This window comes from Stegostoma tigrinum, chromosome 4 (assembly GCF_030684315.1).
Source record: "Stegostoma tigrinum isolate sSteTig4 chromosome 4, sSteTig4.hap1, whole genome shotgun sequence".
Classification (NCBI taxonomy): Eukaryota; Metazoa; Chordata; class Chondrichthyes; order Orectolobiformes; family Stegostomatidae; genus Stegostoma; species Stegostoma tigrinum.
This window is the reverse complement of record NC_081357.1, coordinates 103,019,190-103,040,627: the sequence shown is the minus strand read 5'-3', so window position 1 is coordinate 103,040,627 and position 21,438 is coordinate 103,019,190. Positions and strand designations below refer to the sequence as shown.

The following is a 21,438-nucleotide window of genomic DNA, read 5'->3' as shown; positions in this document are numbered from 1 at the left end:
TGCAAAGCCCTAGAGACTGAAGACTACCCAGTGTTATTCCTTTATTTAGGAAGTGAAACAGGGACAATCCAGGAAATTATGGGTAGGTGTGGCTTACAACAATGATAGGGAAATTATTGGTAAAGATTCTTAGGCATAGGATTTACATCTATTTTGAGAACATTGGACTTATTAGAGATAGTCAGCATGTCTTTATGTAAGGGAGGTCTTATCTCACAAACATGATTGAGTTTCTTGAGGACGTGACAAAGATGATTGAAGGTAGGACAAAGGATATTGTCTGCATCGACTCTACTAAAACATTTGAGAAGGTCTTTAATTGTAGGCTGGTCCAGAAAATTAAGTTGTCTGGTGTGTTGGCAAATTAGATGCAAAATTAGCTTGGTTATAGCATACAGAGGATTGTTGTGGAAGGGTGTTTTACTGACTGGAGGTCTGTAACCACATTTGAATGAAAATGTAAGTGGCCTGATTGATAAGTTTACAGACAATACAAAATCTGTTGGAGTTGTGGATGGTGAGGAGGTTATTAAAGAATGCAGTAGGATATGGAACATTTGGAATGTAGATGGGGTTCAATTCAGACACAAGTGTGAGCATTTTGGACGGTCAAATACAAGATGGAAGTATACAGTAAATGGCAGGACCTTCAGGAGCATTTACAGACAGAGGGATCATGGGAACAAAGTCCATAGCTCCCTGAAAGTGGCAACGCAAGTCAATAAGTCTAGTGATTAATTGGGTGTTTGTCAAGATCAGCACAAACGCTTGTGTCTTTGAGTCACTCATACTTGAGACAGACTTTTCTAATCTCTATTCAAGCATGCACTGTGTGGCTGAAAGGCTCACAAAACCTCACACATTTCCTGCTGCTGCTGGAGAATAGTCAATTGCGTCAAATGTCTCCAGAGGATCTGCAACTGTGTTCAGTTGAGTAGAGTTTGGGCAGTTCTTCACCCTTGGCCAAGGAGTCCCCATTGCACAGTCAGTGTTCACCACATGACCTTGTTCATTTGTAATACTTAAGACACCAGGTGACAACCAAGCCATTTGGTTAGGTCAGGCTGGATGTATCTGAGCAGGACTGCATTAAAAAACTTCAGCTGAAATGCACCAATTGCATCTCATCAAGACACCCTGCTTCTGCTGCCTGGAAAAAGAAATGTCTGTTACTACTGCAGCAGCAGGGTCAAAAAGCCATTGCCAAAATTTCAGGTTCACACACACCACTGGGCTTTCCTGCTGTGAGCAGTATTGATGAGTTCGAGTTCAACAAATTATGTTAGAATACTCACACTTTACACACCTGAGTCAGTATCTAGATTTATCATTGCAATTCTGAATTCCTGACTGCAGCCTGGCTGTAGGAATTTTAAGGCTCTTTTCAAGCGTCACAAATTAGAGCAGTCTGTTACCCCCTTTCGAATAACCCAATGACCTATCTGTTTCTTAATCTATGATGCATGACTGGAGGATTTGGAATGCCCTTTCTCCAAAGACTGTGCATACAGAACCTTTAAATATTTTTAAGGCAGAGGTAGCTCACCGAAGTAATGAAAGATTATCAATGGTATGCAAGAATGTAGAGTTCAGATTAAAGCCAGTTCAACCATGGTCTCACGAAATGGCAGAGTAGGCCTGAGGGGCCAAATGACCTACACTTGTTCCTTAATCATATGAAAGAAGGGAAGCACAGAAAAAAACAAACAAGAGTGAAAGAAGAGCAGAGAAAACATGATAATATATTACTAAGATAAAGTAAACCACCATTATTAACCAATTATCATTTACTTCCATTTTTATTTGTCATTGATAACACACTGCACAAAATCTGCATCAATATTTCCAGCGTGGGATTCACTAATCTTGCTGAACAAGTTGATGAAGATTGAGGATTGACTCTTCCTTAATTTATTGGCTTTGGTATGTTTTGTGTAGAGACTATCATTTTTCTTCAACATGCAGAGGATTTTGTTGGTGTGTAAATGTGTTGATGACTTTACTATAATAGAGTAGAGAATGAAGTTATTGCAGAGTTTGGAAAGGTACACCTTTTCTGGTCCCAGTCCCAGTTACAAAAGAAATATTAACCAGGTTGGTGCAACAGCAAAGCATTAAGCCTCAGACAGAGCCGCTTTTGGTACTGATAACCAGTCAGCCAGGATTTTATAATCAACAACAATCAACGCATTTATGACTAAAAAGAAATTTATTCAAACAAATATGCAATGAGACAAATAGCTTTAACCATGCAAATAAGATACTGCTCTTCAGAGAAACTAACATATGCACAATTCAGAGGAGAGGCATGTTACAGAGATGAGGTCGACACCTCTTTGATAATTAGAACCAAAACTCCCAGAGAAGCTCCCCTTATCCTGTAGTCTGTTAAAAGAAATGGGAAAAGTGGTATAATCTGTCTCACCTCCCAATCTGTAATGAAGAAGAGGTGAACTCCCAATAGTCACTCTCCAATCAAGAAGTAACAGTTCATTTATCTAACTCTAACAGATAACAGATTAACTGAACTAACACTAAATTGAACAAATCCCCCTTAATTATGAACTAAATACGGAATTTTAAAAAATTTGTATGGCTTGCTGTTCCAATAGATAGAAGTTCCACATATATAAACCAAATTCATTTTTAAAAAATGTAATCTCTCAAAATTGCAGTCAGAATCAATCTTCTGGAATTTTCTTTTTCTTCTCTGCTGGAATTCCATCCTTCATTGAATTCTAGTATCAGGAATATTAGCGGAGAGTGCCATAGTACCTTTATTTAGATGATGCTTACTCTGAAAGCTTAGAAATTTCTGTAAAAGTCAGTGAGATTTTCTTCGGATGGCAGTTCGCTCTCACACTAATTTTCAAGTGCCGTCTTCTTTTATATCCACAATGATTTATTAATTCCTTACAATAGGTTTGGCCCTAGGTTGTCAAAACCATCAGATTTTAATTTAATTGGGCTTTGGTATCTCGGGCTTAGTTTTAATTAATTGGCTAAATTCAAACACCTATTATCTTGCTAAAAATGCTGCTTTGCCTGCTAATAGTATAGCCTTTTGATACAGTGTTTTAATTTCAAGAACTCTGTGTGCATCTGCTGCTGTTTGCAGACATTTTTGTTTAATCTCCAAGCTTTAAAAAACATATCATCTTTTAAAGGCACCACATACTCTCCCCCTATCATTTGACAAACATTTTCTAATGACCTGTCTTCCACTCTGCAAGTACTCTACCCAGATTCCCCGCAGACAAAAGAAAATAAACTCAGCTAATAGTTAATTTGAAAGTACTCTCAAATAATAGTTAAACTCATGAGAAAAGGATGAGTCACGGCTTGTCTCAAATTTTGCTCTGTGTCCGCAGTTATTCTGTATGCACAAGTGTTCGGCACTGCATTGACTTCCTGGAACAGCTGTATCTGGCTGAATTCACTGTGCTGTAGACAGTGGAGAGAATCTAATGAATCTTCTCCAGGAAACCCGCACAAATAATTTCCCGTGGGTTTTCAGTTCATGCACTTTGCTGAGAATGTGCAAGAAAAGGAGAGTGAGAGCAATAATGGGCTGAATCCCTCTGACTGAGCTAAAAAGTGTGATAATCTTATTCTGATCACAAACTGGATTGTATGACCTCACACTGCACATTCCCAGACTGCATCACTCTTTCCAAGCTCCCTGCCTCTTTTTGTGATGAAGCCTTGTTGCGACTCAGCACAACGCATGTCTCTGAAGAAAGTTAGCTTTAAAACTTCAAGGTAAACATAATCTATTAAAAGTTATATTTCAATTGCATCTATTCATAGTGACGAATATCGCCCTCTCCTATTTTCATGCATTTTTACAGACAGTGAGGTGTTGCTGATTGAAGTAACTTGGAATATTTACATGTTAAAATATGTCAGAAGAACTGAATCAGACATCCCAGCTGAAGAAATAGAATGGGATTGTTGGCCTGGGTTATATTGAATTTTTTTTTTAAGTTCATAAAATTTTGCTTGTGCAAGAACTGGCTTGCTGAACCAAAATGTTACGCCACTAGCTGATGCAGTATTACAAATGCTTACTTTTAATTCTTGTTATACTTTGTAAACTGTGAATATATGATGCATGCCATACTGTACTGCTAAGAAATGCTATGGTCAATGATAAATTAAAGACTTCTCAAATTATGAAGAATAATTCCAAGGATTACAGTATTTTTTTCTCAGTTCAGAATAGTTACATGATCATAAAGGTCTTCCTTCAATAAGATGCTGCTGCTTACTATTGTTTAAGCAAACTGATCACACATGATTATGTTTTAAATGAGATTTGCCCAAACAGTAACTTTAAAATCAGTCCTCAAGCTTGCAGTTTGTGTTTAGTGAAGTTTATAAAAACACAGATATGCTTTATGACTGAGCTTTTGATCTTATAGCTAATCACAGAAACACTTCTTTCATTCAGCCATTGAATAACATGCATCCTTGGTAATTGCTTAATTCTTTCATGAGAAGTGGGCAAAGAAGTCATTTATTGTCCATCCCCAATTGCTCTTGAGAAGGTATCAGAGATAATGGGAACTGCAGATGCTGGAGAATTCCAAGATAATAAAATGTGAGGCTGGATGAACACAGCAGGCCAAGCAGCATCTCAGGAGCACAAAAGCTGATGTTTCGGGCCTAGACCCTTCATCAGAGAGGGGGATGGGGAGAGGGAGCTGGAATAAATATGGAGAGAGGGGGAGGCGGACCAAAGATGGAGAGTAAAGAAGATAGGTGGAGAGAGTATAGGTGGGGAGGTAGGGAGGGGATAGGTCAGTCCAGGGAAGACGGACAGGTCAAGGGGGTGGGATGAGGTTAGTAGGTAGCTGGGGGTGCGGCTTAGTGTGGGAGGAAGGGATGGGTGAGAGGAAGAACCGGTTAGGGAGGCAGAGACAGGTTGGACTGGTTTTGGGATGCAGTGGGTGGGGGGGAAGAGCTGGGCTGGTTGTGTGGTGCAGTGGGGGGGAGGGGACGAACTAGGCTGGTTTAGGGATGCAGTAGGGGAAGGGGAGATTTTGAAACTGGTGAAGTCCACATTGATACCATATGGCTGCAGGGTTCCCAGGCGGAATATGAGTTGCTGTTCCTGCAACCTTCGGGTGGCATCATTGTGGCAGTGCAGGAGGCCCATGATGGACATGTCATGTAGAGAATGGGAGGGTGAGTGGAAATGTTTTGTGACTGGGAGGTGCAGTTGTTTGTTGTGAACTGAGCGGAGGTGTTCTGCAAAGCGGTCTCTTGAGAAGGTGGTGACGAGTCTACCATCTATCTTTTCAAGGCATACACAGAGTTATTAGGTAAGAAAACCTAGGGTTTTGACCCAGCATCAGTGAAGGAACAGTGATATTCTACCAAGTCAGGATGGTATGTGAGTTGGAGGGAAACATACAAATGGTGTTCTTCTCATGCATCTACTGTCCTTCTTGGTGTCAGAGATCATGGGTTGGAAAGTGCCATTAATAAAGCCTTGGCAAAGCCTTGTTGAGCATCTTGTAGATAAGGCACATTGCTGACTTTGCATGCTGATGATGGAGAGAGTAAACGTTTTAAGTGAAGGATGTCATGTTGATCAAGCAACTTGTTTCATCCTGGAAGGTGTATTGCACCTTGAGGGATATTGGAACTGAACTCATCCAGGCACATGGAGAGAATTCCATCAGAATTGTGCCAAATAGATACTAGACTGTATTTAAGAAGTCAGTAAGTGAATTTTTACTGCAGAGTATCTACCTCTAACCCAATCTTGTTAGCCAGGGTATTTATCTGCTCAACAATGGCTCCAAGGATACTGATGGTTCAGCAAGGTAATGCCATTGAACGTCAAAGGCATTCTTGTTGAAATGGTCATTGCCTGGTGCTTGTGTGACATGAATGTTATTTACCATTTATCAGCACAAAGCTTACAATTGTTTATTTCTTGCTACATGAAAGCAGAGGCTGTTCATTATCTGATAAGTGGTGAATAGAACGAAACATTGCAATGCTCGGCGAACATCCTGATCTTGGATCTTATGTCGTAGGGAAGATAACTGATTAAGCAGCTGATGACGATTGGGCCTCAGACACGAACCTGCAAAACTCTTGCAATGATATCCTGAGACTGAGATAATTGACACCCAACAACTACAGCCATCATCCTATCTGCTGCAAAGGAGAGGCAATGGCCTAGTGGAATAATCGCTGGACTGTCAATCCAGAGACCCAGCTACTGTTCTGGGTCGCACATTCAAATCCCGTCACGGCTGATGGTGGAATTTGAATTCAATTTTAAAAAAGATCTGGAATTGACAGTCTAATGATGACTGTGAATTCATTGTCAATTGCCAGGCAAAGCCCATCTGGGTCACTGATGTCATTTAGGGAAGGAAGCTGTCATCCTTACCTGGTCTGGCCTACATGTGACTCCAGACCCACAAGAATGTGGTTGACTCTGAACGGCCCTCTGGGCAATTAGGGATGGACAATGAATGATGCCCAGTGAGCGATGCCCTCATCCTGTGAGTGAATAAAGAATAAAGGAAAGACTCATTCCAGTGAACTTCTTTCCACTGACCTCTATTTCACTGTCACTTTACAATGTCATCTTCGAGAAAGTATAACCTTCATGTCAAGGCTATTCACTGTCACCTCAACTCTGGAATTCAGCTCTTTAGTTCTTGTTTGGACCATAGCTGTATTAATGTCTGCACTCACGTGATTGTGAAAAGTATCAAAGTGAGCATTTATAATTGGCTTCTAGCTAAATGAGTGTTTGTTGATCGCATTATCACTGATACCTTCCCTTATTATCTGATCATTAAGAGCCGATGGACAGGTGTTTATTAGACAGGTTCAATTTGCCCTGTATTTTGTGGAGGTAAAGTGAAAAATTGTCTAAGTAATCTATTGGTTGGTTGCCAATGTTGTAGCTGGTGTAGAATAGTTCAACTCAGTGTGTAATTGGTTCTGGAACATATTTTCTGATGTTTTTATCTGAGCTGTTATGAGGACATTCACTCTTCACAGTCCAGTGTGATCTGGCATTTCTCAAAACTGCTTGTAATGAATTGAATGAGCTGAAGACTGGCCTATGTGATGATGAGGACCTTACTGGAGGCTGAGATGATGCATCTATTCAAAACTTCTGGCCGAAGATGGTTGCTTAGTGTTTGAACTCAAGTCTTGTTTCTGAACTTGTGCTGGACTTCTCTAAGTTTGAAAATGGGAATGCTCCTGGAGAGTCCTCAACTTTTCAGTTCTTTCGAATGCATGGCTCGTTTACGATGCAGAGTGATGGCAAAAATATAGATTCAATTCCTGTACAAACTCAGGTCACGATGAAGGCCCTGCCATTCTCTGAGGTGTGGCAACCCTCAGGATAGACTCATGACCAGTTGCATTATTTTTCGAATGAGAAAGTATTCTGTGGTCTCCTGGGCCCACGGCAACTTTCACTTTGGCTTTCTTTTAATTGTAATTTATGAAACAAGACTTCAAATCTGTGATTTGGTTCATTGCTTTTGGGATAACTTCTGCTCTGTCAATAGAATGCTGATTTCACTGTTTAATATGCATGCAGTCCTGGCTTGTAGCTTCCTCGGGCTGAGGGCTTCATCTTAGCTATACCTGCTGCTGCACATGCCATGCTCTTCTTTGCTCATCAAAACAAGGTTAATCCCGAGGGTTGATGATACTGTGTGAGTGACAGACGTGAAACTACATATCCTGGTGCAATACAATTCTGCAAACCTGAAGAACATTCTTATTTCACTGCTCAAACTCTGACCTTAAACTGCTTGCTGTAAACTGAACCAATCAAACCAAATGTATCCACTGTCACCATCAAATATATCCAAAATAAAATTAACTGTAAGACAGACAATCCTTCAATATGGTAGGTATATTTCTTCAATATTGTCAATATCAAAAAATCTGGATAATGGCTTTTTTTAAAACCTATTTTTTTCTCAGTATCCGTCAATTTCTTACCAAAATTATGACTGGTGATTACAAGAAATCTTACAGAATGTCAAAGCCAATTTTAATTTCAGTTTTTCTTTGGCCTGCAGTCTTTTCTGCTGTCAGGGATCCATATCATATATTCAGCAGATGTGCCCAGTAAGGTAGTGAGAATAATAAGTACATGACTGAATATTGAAGTTTTATCCCACTCCTCATTTTCTGTTTTGTTTAAACAATTGATCTTTGGTAGCTATGTTGGTATTAACAAACCTTATTTTTTGTGAACAAGTTCTAACCAGATTTAGCAAAGTACTCAACGGGGAAAATTTAATTTTGGCAAGTATCGAACCACTTCATACAGAAAGAGACCTTTTGATACCACTAGTATCTCGTAGAACTGATTATTCTCTTGCCATCTGCACATAACGCGACATGTTTCCTTTTCAATATATCCAGTTCCCTATTGTATAGATTTTGTTTAATTTGTTTCTATCATCTTTCAAGTCATAGGTTTCAGTGAAAAAAAATCTAATTTCCCCTCAAGGCTTTTTGCTAATTACTTTAAATCACTGCCCTTTGGCTGACTGATCTTCCCACCAGTTGAGACAATTTCTCCTAATTCATTCATTCAAAAGCCTTCACAATTTTGAATACCTCTACTAAATTGCACCTTAACTTTAAGTGCTGCATATTGGCATTTGTTTGCAGCAACCAGGCAAGTATGCTGAAGCTAAGTACAACCTTAACAAGAAGCCTGAGCGTGCTTAACAATTGATACGAAATATGAATTTCAGCAGTGTTTTTTTAAGCAGAAAGAAAACTGAACCATGGAAAGTCTTTGCTGGTGAAGTTAGAATTGTTTGCCTTTGGCTAATAACACATTTTTAGGAACAAGAAAAGATAAGGAAATTGCACGGGCACACTTGCTCATCAATTCTCATGAATGATAATAAACGTCCAGGCTGTTCCTGCTTGATTCTATGATTCCTTCCATCTAATTGTAAGATTCTTCACAGAAAAGGCGCAGGACGGAATTATGCCTGTGCCGATTTGCCAGACTTGGAAGTGCCCCTGAGTGCAGCAGCTGTACAAGAAATAAGCACAATGATCCAAATTTGAAATTCAATCATTTTATTTATCACCTCTATTCAGGTTAACCTTACTTGGCATTCACTTTTACAGTATACTGATTTCAATTTTTCTGCGGTACATAACATTTGCCAAAGGATGAGGAAGAATAATTCACACTGAAAACAGCATTCTTTTCTCGTTCTCATCGCATGAACCCAAAGTGAAAAGCATTTCTTTTTTAACAATCCGATTGTAGTTATTATAAGGCTCCATTGTAAAAATACTTTGGCAAGAACATGAGTCACACCTGTCAAATTCACACTGCAACTTTGTAAATCCTTCAAGATTGCCTGTTTAACGAATATCCGTAGAATTGCCAAATCTGTTCAATATATTTTCAAGACCTATTTCTTTAACAGCAAATTAAGTGCAGAAAAATTAAACCCTTGAAAAGTGTGAGACATTAAACATTATGGTCTATGTCATTAATCACCTGACCTGAGCCCCGCAAGTGCCTGTGGACACAATGTTAGTTTTATTACTTGAAGATATTCTCCCCAAAAAGGAGCTGGGTTCCAATTAATGTTTCTTGAGATTAAGCCTTATATCTTGCTGCAAATCTCTTCGCACTGTATCTCTCTTTTTGGTGGATCTTCACAATCGTTGGTTACCTTGCTTTATAAACCAAAATTCTCTCCCATGCCAAACCCAGCGCTGTACCATTCATCCCCTCATATTTATTACATGCATATTCGTCATCCATTGACTGAAATTCACTCCATGCTGTCTGTGGTAGGAATAATTCTGTGATTCTGTGCTATCAATGGAATTCCGTGTTCACTGAGAGTTTCAATGAACATTCAGGTTCTGGTTCTCTGACCTGCATCTCTGATTTTGAGGTCACTTGCTTTTTGTGGCCTAGTGGAACTAACCCCACTTGATAAGGGAAGTAATTGAACGCTCATGCAATACTATGCCCTATATCTCATGTTTACTCTCCAACTCATCCCTAGTTTCTCTGCTCTGTGTTGAGTTTTTTTTCTGTTATAACTCTCCGGTATGTAACAATGATGCACAAATTATTATGAGTTCCTCGGAACTTTAGTGACAAATGGTTTTAAAAAATAAATTCTGCCGTACACTCACTGCCTTTTTTTCCTTCCAGCAAGTTGGACAGTGTGTTTAAGTTTTGTCGGAGTCCATGGTCAGACTTAACTAATCAGGCACAGTAAACATCAATTGTAACCAGACTCAGTCGAATAAAGAACAAATGAATACATTGAATCCCTTACTGACTTTTCTTCTCTATTTTTATGGAACCATGAATTGTTTTATTCCACAGTTTCATCTGAAAGACGATACTTCCAACTATGCAATTCTCCTTCAGTGCTAAGCTGGATTGTAGGCCTTGATTTTTTAAGCACTAGCTCAAGTGGAATTTGAACCCCAAACCTTTTGATTCATTTAGCTCCCACTGACACAGTCAAAGCAATGATGGTAAGCCGTTTACCATTAAAATTCTAACTTCAAAATGACTATAGAACATGTTTCAGTGCGGCATGCAACTATAAGTTACTATTTCCCGTGACTGACCATGCAGAAATTCATCTATGAATACTTAACAAAGTAAAGAAGAGCTAGAACAAATTTACTGGATGGATAGTGCTGACCTGTCTGGAAATTCACAGAATCAAATCGATTATTGGCCATTTTAACTTGGCAAGATCTTTGAAAGAGCTATTAAATTAGTCCCATTTGCCCCATGTTTTGCCATTGTCCTGTAAATGTTTTCTTATTTTCTCTTCTGTTCATATTCTTTACTTGTACAATATTGAGAAAAGTCTTGAAATGTGGAAAGTAAGTTTAGTTTGCACTTTAAATATATCCAGAGTGAAGATCATTCTATGAAACCTCGATGAAATGTATCCAAAGTGAAGATCAGGACTTACTCCTGTTCTGTTGTTGGTAACTTCATCAAAATTGAAACACAATTCCTTTACCACAGGTAATTAAAGATTCCATTACATTTTCAGAGACATCCTAGTGGTCAGACGAATCAGCTCTAAGTGAAAGTCTTTCTTTGCACTCTTTTGTTCTCATTTCTTGAAGTTAATACATTTCTGAGATGCAGTGTCGCTGTGCTGAACAGTCAATTGTTGCCTCATAGTCAATCTTCATGTGTGGCCTTAGACAGTTTGATTGTTCATGTATTTATCCATTGACATGAAAATAGTCAAGCCTGGTCTTGTTACTAGAATAGAATAGAATAGAAATGTTGTTGTTATGTATGCTTTTACATGAGTAATTAGTAAAAGTTTTAATGAGTTGACCCACCATGGCACCTCCATCAATGATGGAAGTCAAACATAAGAATAAAAAGAAGTAAAATTAAGACAAAGCTCAGCATAGTTCAGTTAGCAGGCATGAGGAAAGCCGATTTAGGAATACCCTGAAGATGCAACCATTGCTGGGCCACTGGATACTGTGGCAGAAGCCTCCACCAAAGAAGATGCTATGCTGGGCTGACACTGCCACTCTTGGATGCCATGCCAGGCCATGCTGGAAGCATTCACCGAAGAAGATGCCATGGTAGATTGAGACTGCCACTCCTGGGCAGGACTGCCTGCTTCATTTGCTGGAACACCTGGACATTGAAGACGAAGAAGACCTCCACACAGGGACAAGACCTCCATGCCAGGACATTACCGCCATGCTGGGAGACTACCACACGTGGACAACTCCACACTGGGCCAAAACCAGTTTTCCTCTCCTTCAAGCACTCAGGACTAGTTATGGACCTGAATCGTCAGCCTCGCCTAAGGGTCCGGGCTGGGAGAATCAGCCTGGGACTTGGTCCTCACTTATCAGGAGACCTTGACTCGGGTGGAGCCATGTCTGTTTCATCCTAGCATTGCTGCCACTGGAGGTCTCCTCCTTCACCACCACTTTCCATCCTTAAAAGAGAGAAAAAACAAAGGAAAAAAGAAAAAGGAAAAGAGCAAATGTATAATGAAGAAAAAGACAGGAATGAAAGAGAAATCATGGGAGTGGATGAGCCCCAGACTCAACCCCCCTACTCTGCTACCATGTTGAACAAAAATACTGGTAATGAAGTAGTACCCTGGCTTATTTTTGTCTTTTAAGTTCAGGACACCAAAGTCGATTCTAGCACCCAGTGTCTTCCCAATTAATATCAAGGAGCCTAGTTATCCAAGACTGTGAGTAGATTTCATGTCTATATGTTTGTGTGGCATAGGGAGTGTTAGTTCCTGAGGCCATTGGGGAAAGTAAAATCAAATATATGGATATCAATGGATGTATTCCATCCGAGTTCTGTTGTTGCCGAGCACCGTCCTGAAGATTTTGTTTGAAAGAAATTGTAGGAAATTAAGGATAAAGCATGTTTCAGTAGAAATGTGCAGTGTTGTCGACAGATGGATTGCAAATGTAGGTGTACCAGATGGTGAGTCACAGGCTCCATCAGAGATATGACTTATTACTGCAGGAAGGGAAAATGCACACACGTGTACACACATATAAATACCTTTTGCCTCTTGAAAGGCAAATTCAGGTAAGAAATGACACAATTTAAAAGGACTCCTGCTGCTTGAACCAAGTATTTCCTGGGCCCATTTGGGACCTAGTATGACACTGGATGCTCATTCATTTAAGCCATTACCGCTAGCCAACAAGTGATTATGAATGGATCTTGGCTAGCAATGAGAGCTAAAGAATGTTCGACAGAGAAAACAAAAACTGTCAAACAGCAATTTTGCAATTCTACTTGCTTTATAAATGAAGCCTTTGATGTGTTCCAAAGGCTGTTATATTGATAATATTTTACATTTCTCACTTGTAAAAGATCAACTTGAGAAAATAATTTTAATAGTTACTTTTTGGACAATGAAACCCCTTCAGTCATTTAGGGATAATCCGAAATACCTGAGAAAGGAAAGTTACAATTCTTGAGGTTAAGGCATTTTTCAACTTTGCAGCACAGTGGTTGGTGTATCTTGATAGATCCAATTTGTACACCAGATGCCGTGTCTTGGTTGAAAAATCTAGCACATAAAATATTGCTCTCCTGCTGGATCCCATTCATTACTGAAATGTTTACTCCAATTCTTATTTTTATTTCCAGCTGTTCCTCGTACTAGTGCCACCCAGTGCAGCTCTGTTCCCGAGCCCAGGTATGGCCGAAGAATAGGTTCTGAGTTTTCTGCAGGTTCTATTGTTCGTTTTGAATGCAATGCTGGATATCACCTCCAAGGCTCAAAGGCTATTCGATGTCAGGCTGTGCCTAATGGGTTGGCACAGTGGAATGATACAATACCAAGCTGTGTAGGTAAGTGAAGATGGAATTGTCCTGTTTAATGATTCTGGGAATTTGCAAGTGTCTTAAGACTTATGAGCATTTTACAGCAGGGTGGTGATATGTGTAAATCAATTGACCACATTTGTGGTTTCCAGCTTCGTATTGTGTGTTGCTCCACTGCATGCAGCCTGCCTTTAGCTTTCAAACCATTTACTGAAGGGTTTTAGTTGTGGAAATGCCTTGATTGGAAAAGCCAAGTAGTTTTCATCCTTCAATATCATGAAATGTATTTATTTAAAATAGATACACTCGATAGAAGATCTCTCAATTTACAAATCATGTTACTTTGGTCTGTAAAAAGTGCAGAAGCTCACACTCCACTGCACTCCTGGAAACTTCAGGGTACAATGCCTCTGATGAAGGAAACATCCTCATTCATTGGTGGGCAGTAAGAGGAAAGAGAAAGATATACAGAGAGCAAGAAGTAAGAGATGAGGGACAATATGGTCCAAAACAGGTTTAAAGAAGCAAAGTGGAGCAATGATAGAGAATTTGGGAGAGAGTTTTCAAGAGTAGTGTGGAACGGCTGACCAAAAGCAGAAGAAGTGTGTGGTTTTATCAATGAATAATATTGAGTTTGCATCTTAACTCTTGGTTCCGCACAATGCTAGATTTTGCACAAAATTCTTTGACTTAAGTAATTAGGGAAGGGCGTGACACTGATTGCAATAGAATGGTTTACATGACTGGTGGCACATAATTTAACTCTCTGAACATTCAGCCTTTTTTTCCCTCTTCTTTAAATTGTTGTAATCATTTGAAATCTAGGATTCCTGAATTTGTTCTGATGAGAGCAAGGCAAAAAAACTTCAGTGATATGGCTTTTCATTAACATGTTAAAAAGTAAAGAATTCCTAAAATGTTTACATGAGACCTTTCTTAATTAGCATGTTTTTAACCAATTAAATGTGTCAGGTAGAGTGTTGTTTCATGAACGAATGTGAATATAGTGATAAACATAATTGGTTTTATGGTTGTAGAGGAAAGGGATAAAGCAATCAATAATGAAATGTCAAAAGATGAGTGAGACAATATCAGCGATTTGCATTCAAGGGGTCGACAGGAAATCGAGCTTGGCCACGACAACAGAAAATGAACAAAAGCAAGGCTTCAAGTTGGAGCCAAAAAACTAAATATAAGGAGAAAAGTGGGTTTCCAAAAGTAAAATTCCTTGGTTAGTAAAGGAAATTGTGAAATAAAAGTGGTTTATAGCAAATGTTAAGCCCAAAACACAGTTGAAAACTTTAAATAAAATGTATCATAAACATACAAGAGGATTATTGTTGTAATGCTGGGGCTGGTGATGGGCAAAGAAGGAAATTTTGTCTTGCACGCAGACCACATGACTGTGATATTAATGAGGAACATTGCAGCGAATTTCATAAACATGGATAAAATTAGGATTATAGCAGAGGTGCAAGGGAGTATAAATTATTTGACAGTAATGGCATAAAACAAGCAAAAGACACAGGTGATGGAAGTGGGCTCAGGATTGCAGAAAGAAGGCAAGAGAACAGCACAAGGCAAAATGCTCATTCAGAGAATGGGCACAGATACGATGGTCAAAGGGTCACCTTCTCGTCTTCTGCACTGTCAAAGATTTGTGACATTAAATGGGATGAAAATAGCAGCTGCTCAACAACTTTGCATCATGAAAGTTAACATGATATCTGCTCCAGAGGGGGCACACCTTAACTTGCAAAAGGAATCTTGGATCGAGAGCGCAGGTACCTTGACTACAATTTGTTAGTCCTCCTTAGAAATGGAAAGCTGCCAGAAGTCTGAGGGATTATAAGTGTTACAAACCTATTCAATGAACAGAGGACTCAGTTACCAGTTGAATATCTTTAATGGGAAATTACTAGAGACCATTGCCTGGGACAAAATTAATAGTCCTCCTTTAATAATTACAGATTACTGAGGGATGCCCAGCATGTATTAGTTGAAACACATATCTGACGAGTCTGACTGAGTTTTTCTTTCTGAAATAACAGAAAGGGTTAATGACGATAATGCTATAGTTTTTTTGTGTGTTTGATAAAGTAACACATTGCATCCATTCAGAACTGGAAGCACGCAAGATTAAAGTGACAGTGCTAACTTTACCTAAGGCTTATGATGCAATAAATCATTTCGAGCAGAGAGAAATATCTAGAGATGTTCGCCCACAATGTGTGTTAAAATCATTGCTTTCCATCTTATTGTGAAAGAGAGGATATTCATAACTCTGAAGATTGCAGGGCATTTACGATTAAAGAGGAGATATTGAATATCCCCACTTTGTAAATGGGGCATTGAATACAAGAGCGAAGAAGTTATTTTAAAACTGTATGTATTGGGAATTGGCGTCAGATGTTGTATGAATGAAAAGCTGGAGATTACACTTTCGATGAATTGCCAGTGCTTTGGACAGGATGCAGAGGTTTTCAATAGATTAGTGATGTGCACTACAAGGTAGCCATTAACAAATACAACCAAGTAACGACTTTATCCAGGCAGTGGTTAGAATATAGGATTCATTAGTTACTATCTACGAAGGTCTAGCTGGGTTCCAGAAGACAGAACAGGTGATGCTTCCCTTCATCCCACATCTTGACTGATCACAAGATGTACTTTCTTGAAGAAGCATTTTAACCCCTTGTGTGCTCACACTTATGGAAGAAGTTGTCTGACTTTTTTTAATTCAAAAGAAAAGAAATAATGTTTACTTATCACAAGACCTAAAATATAATTGCAACCCACTCTTCCACACACAGTCTAAACAAAGAAATGTAGTTTAATTAAAGGATCAACATGTCAGTTGTATTATCTGACCTCAAAGCTGGTGTGTGAAAGGTCTTGATAACAATTCTCACAACTAATTTCTCGCTTGGCTGATAAAACTCCACAGCAAAGATATATACATTAATTTTTCTCTGCAGGTACAACAAGTTAGCCCCATTTCTCTACCTGTGATTACTTTTAGGTAGGAGAATTTCATTTGCTTTCATTGGATCTGTTGCCTTGGGACCTTTATTGTGTCCCAGATGAACGAGTTTCTGGCATTTTGATAAAGTCTGCATTATAAGCCTGAATTTCACAGTCTTGGATATAGGAGAACCTCACTGGAAATTTCTCTTTGTGAACTCTATTCAGTCATCTCATGCAATTCTGTACTGCTCATTTAGCTATGTATGGCACCATGCCCATATAGTACAGTTTTCCTTCTGTCACACACTCACTAGCGACAGAAGTCCTAACTGCTGCTAGGATTTGTGAAAATGGTGCCAGATTCAAATCCCTGCTAGGCAACAGGTCAGTCTCTTCCAGGCAGAAATAACCTTTCACATTACACATTGTGGGAGGGAAATGGAAAACTAAACCTTCTGAGGGCACATAGAAGGCATAGACGACACTTCGTTGGCAGTCAAAACTAGTAATTTGACATTACTGCTTGACATCATCTCCTGTCTGATTGACTGTTATAGTGATTATACGTGCAAGAATGAAGCAACACAGATTATCTATCCTTACTGCTGTGCCTTGTTAGAACCCTCAACTAAATGCAAAATACTGCAGATGCTGGTAGTCAAAAATAAAAACAGTAAGTGCTGGAGAAACTCAGCAGGCCTGGCAGCATCTGTGAAGTCAGAAAGACAGTTAATATTTTGAACCCAATATAACTAGAAGCTACTGAGTTTCTCCAGCACTTTGGTTCCTGTCAGAACCCTGTCTGATGGAATGCTACTCTTTGTTCCTTTCAATCCCACACCCCAGCTACTTGCTCCATCTTTTATACTCTTGAATAGCGGCATGCCTAGTCTCTCACTAGACAATAGCAGATTCCCAATTCAAGGGGATTATTGCCTGTTAAACACCTTGTTGATTGTGTGACTTTCTTCTTTAATATTCAGCTCTTTCCAAACTTGCCAAACAAGCTAGACATCACTAAAACTAAAGAAGTACCTGGTGGATTCAGGTCGCCCCTTCTTGCTCCAAATGACTTCCATGCTGCCTTCAACTAAACCACAGTACAGGGCATAATCCATGGACATCAGCTGTTTGACATTGGTATTTAGCATTTGACAACCCATCTGGTACCTGTCTGATAGACTTGCAGTGCACCCTGGAAATGCAAGCTTGCATTGCAAAGTAATTGCATGACCAGCAGCTAGCACTGAAAGGCTTCCACAGGGACACTTTGTGCAGTCACATGAGCAGGCAGCTTGGCTTGTTAATCAGCACTCCTCAGTCAAAGGGCAGACATGTTGCTGTGTCGAAGTTCGTTCCATCAGTCTCATATCCTTGACCCATGTGCCAGCAGCTTACGCATGTCCAGCAAACTGGTCGTCATGTCTCACAGTGTTAGGGGGAGTTGTCCTCACTGAAGTGCATGGAGGCGCCAGTCATTCAGAGGGTCCTGGCACAGTAAATGCTTCTGCAAATTAACCTTCAGGTTTGCGGCCTTCAGCTTCTGTGGGAGAGCAGAGTACAGTTGTTCGCAAAAGGCCAGCAGGATTTGCAGGCCTGGGGGGATTCTGGGAAAGCATGGCTTGGTAGAGGTCAATGGGAATTTTTTAACAGTTGGGATCATTCTGGCTTCAAGGAGGGGTAATGTGTGACCACACCTGGCGTGGTCACCTTATATGCTAAGGTGTGGGTAGGGACATTAGACAGGTTTAAGAACATGTAGATGGATTGGGTGGAGACTTGGAGAAATAAGAACCCTGAGAGATTAGTGGGGTGGGCTATAAGGAAGGAGCGGTAGATATTTAGAAGCTCTCTGCTAAGTTTAGGCTAGGGCTAGAAGCATCGACAGTGGAATACTGTCACCTTTCGCCATGATGAAAATCAAGAGCACGCAATGCGTCAGAAAATGGTTGTGACCATACTTGGTGTGGTTGGGGTCTTGAGATGGTAGCGGAGTGTGGGGGCGTGTTTGGAGGGCTACAGCAAACTCTGATTGTACAGCTTCTTTAGAGGAAAGGATATTGGTCACAGAGCCATGCATTGCACAGCACTCAGGCCTGCTTATTCCTTGGCCATCTGACAACCTGCACCTTCTGAGCACAGCCACTGTTGGACAACTCATTGACAGGTACACCCATGTTCTCAGATGGAGCGAAACAGGAAGAATGTTGAATGAAGAGAGTCAGAGGTGTCACCATGAAATGATCACATCAACTCAAATGCTTCTTGCTGCTTCAAGATGGTATATTAAGCCCTCATTGTCGTAAGCTCTCAGCACAAACCTGCACACATTGAGACTCAAGATAACAGAGTGTGGGGCTGGATGAACACAACAGGCCAAGCAGCATCTCAGGAGGACAAAAGTTGACGTTTCCTAGGAAGGATCTAGGCCTGAAACGTCAGCTTTTGTGCTCCTAAGATGCTGCTCAACCTGCTGTGTTCATCCAGCCCCACCCTTTGTTATCTTGGATTCTCCAGCATCTGCAGTTCCCATTATCACCCATTGACACTCATCCGTGGCCATGAAGTGAAGCTGTGGGTGTAACACTGCCTTTCAAGCTGACATAAAAAGACTAATAACCATGCATAAGGTTAAATAACAAACATTTATATGTAAAATAACTCACATACATGTCATTGTCACCTTGCCACCAAGGTGTCGTTAGTAGGTTTTCTTCTTCACCTCCCTTCCACTCTGCCTTAGTGTCATTCTGTGTTCTACAGTTGGGGTGGAGGGAGCCTGATCACCTGTAGAGTCTAAAATGTTGGAGGTTTGGGCGGGCAACTTCAGAGACACGTGTCTGGAAGGGCCATATATGCTGAGAATCTCTTTGCCAGAGGAAAGTCAACCTTCTGAACTTCCAAGAGTCAGTGAAGGACAGGAAGGGTGGATGGCTTGATCATCACTCTAGTGCCTTGATGAAAGTGCCCAGGAGCCTGTTGTGTGGTTCTTCCTCTAGCTGGATGTCCATTGGCACTACCCTGTCATCTTGTGATGAGGATATACATAGATTGGAGTCAAGGTTCCTTGCTCCCCTCCACTGCATGTCACCACAACTGAGGCTGTGGGAGATTGCAATGGTGTGAATGTTTGGGTAAATGTCCAGCAGCCCTTGAGGGTGCGGGACCTGGTTCTGCCTGACCCCATTCCATGGAGGCAGATAGTCAGTTGCATGATGTGCTTCACTGATGCAGTATCTTGGCAATGAGAGACATTTCATCCCAGATTCCTTTCAACTACTGCTGCCATACTTATCAAACTTGGCAGATTATTTATCTTTCTCGCACCACGAAGCCCATCACTTCTGGTTTCAGCCTTACGTTACCACATGTCATTCCCAGAACAACGTACTACCCCTCAGCAGATTTCCACCTTGCTATCTTTCTCAGGCAGTAGGATGGAAGTGTTGGGCAGTGAATGAAATTGACAGCACGGTTATTGGGAGAGTGGCAGTGGTATGCAGAGTCATACTTCCTTGTTTGGCAGGAAATGGATGTTTCACTCACAGGAGCAGACTCTGACTTCTACATTGAGGATAAGAATTTGCTTGTCATACAGGATAGGGACATGAGGAACTGAGTATTGAGCATTTCCCCATCCGTACTGCTTCACTCTGCACTGTCATGGACCGGCTTCTCCAGTAATGACAAAAAAGGGAGGAATGGATGAGATAACAGTGGGTAATATGGCTGTTGTTGCTGTGATAGGTGGACAAAAGTTAGTGAGACATCCCAAGTGAGAGAGTGGCTGGTTCTGCAGCCATCCAGGGTTAGTGCTGAAGTGAGGTTGAGAGGATCAAGTATGGCACTCAGCCTGCTGGAGCAGAAAGATCATTTACTTTCTTGCAGTACAACTGGCTGTTTTCCCACACAGCTGGAAGATGGCACTGACCCAGATGGTGCCCTTCAATCAGGTTGGCAAGGTCAGCGGGTGCTAACTCCTCTGTTAGTCTTTGGGAAGCCAACTCCTCTCCCATCCACTAGGACTACCAAGTACCTGTCAGAAAATCATGATTCTTCTCCCTCTTCTCTGCCATGTTCCAATACTGTCCTTCAAAGAGCAGGGCAACTCTGGAATGTCAGTGCTTTTCTAGATGCACAGCAGCCTGATAAAGATGACATGGATATAAAGGATGCTGGTCTTTAGGTGGCTACCTGCTGAATGGTGAGTTGTTCCAGGAACAGCGTGTGGTCAGGTGGTGTAGAAATTCGATGTGATGGAGGTCATAGGGACAGGATAAGTACTTATAACGGCACATTTTATAATGTACAGCAATAAAACTCTGTATGCCTTATGACGATAAGCTTCCAAAACATTTACTGCAGCTAAAAATTTTAAGATTCAGCCCACTGTATGCAGATGCCATTGCATTTATTGAGGTACAGGCATAATGTGGGACCACAATTCCGCAGACAAGGCTTTCAAAAGGATGACATCGCTATGGCAGATGGAATGCCCTCTTCTGTGCTGTGAGATTCTGTGGTACATTTTACCTCTTTCCATTATTTACCTTTGATCTTTCTTTCCTTCTCCATTTCCTCACACTTGTGCTATGATATAGCCATGTTCTTCTCAGACCCATACTTCCTTATCTTTCTGATCTTTTGTCTGTGTTTATAGCGAGCATGTCTCGTCCTCTCACCTCTTTGTCATCATTTTCTGTCCTGTTGCTCACCATCTATTTTACTTTGATGTCAGAGGTTTTCCATTCTTGGCTTTTTGATCTTTTTTCGATCTGAGTCCCCTGTCCGCATTCCCACTGTTCTTTATCATGCTGGTCCTTGGACCTTTCTTGGTTTTCATATTGTTTCTCTGGTAGGCAAGAAAAAGAAACTGCATTCATATACATTACTCACAAAGTCAGGTCTGATCAGGATCCCCCTCGTTCTCACACACCACCCCACCAACCTCCGGATACAACGCATCATCCTCCGACACTTCTGCCATCTACAATCCGATCCCACCACCTAAGACATTTTTCCATCCCCACCCTTGACTGCTTTTCAGAGAGACCACTCTCTCCATGACTCCCTTGTTCGCTCCACAATGCCCTCCAACCCCACCACACCCG

At 40.7% G+C, this 21,438-nt stretch overlaps 1 protein-coding gene across 1 annotated transcript in view; it reads left to right on the top strand.

Annotated features, from left to right (window-relative positions):
• Positions 1-21,438, top strand: part of LOC125452488 (CUB and sushi domain-containing protein 1-like) — a 2,230,063-nt gene that overhangs the window by 1,893,628 nt on the left and 314,997 nt on the right. Inside the window, exon 35 of the mRNA XM_048530978.2 lies at positions 13,184-13,387. Coding sequence (XP_048386935.1) covers positions 13,184-13,387 — 204 coding nt within the window. The remainder of the gene's footprint in view (positions 1-13,183; positions 13,388-21,438) is intronic.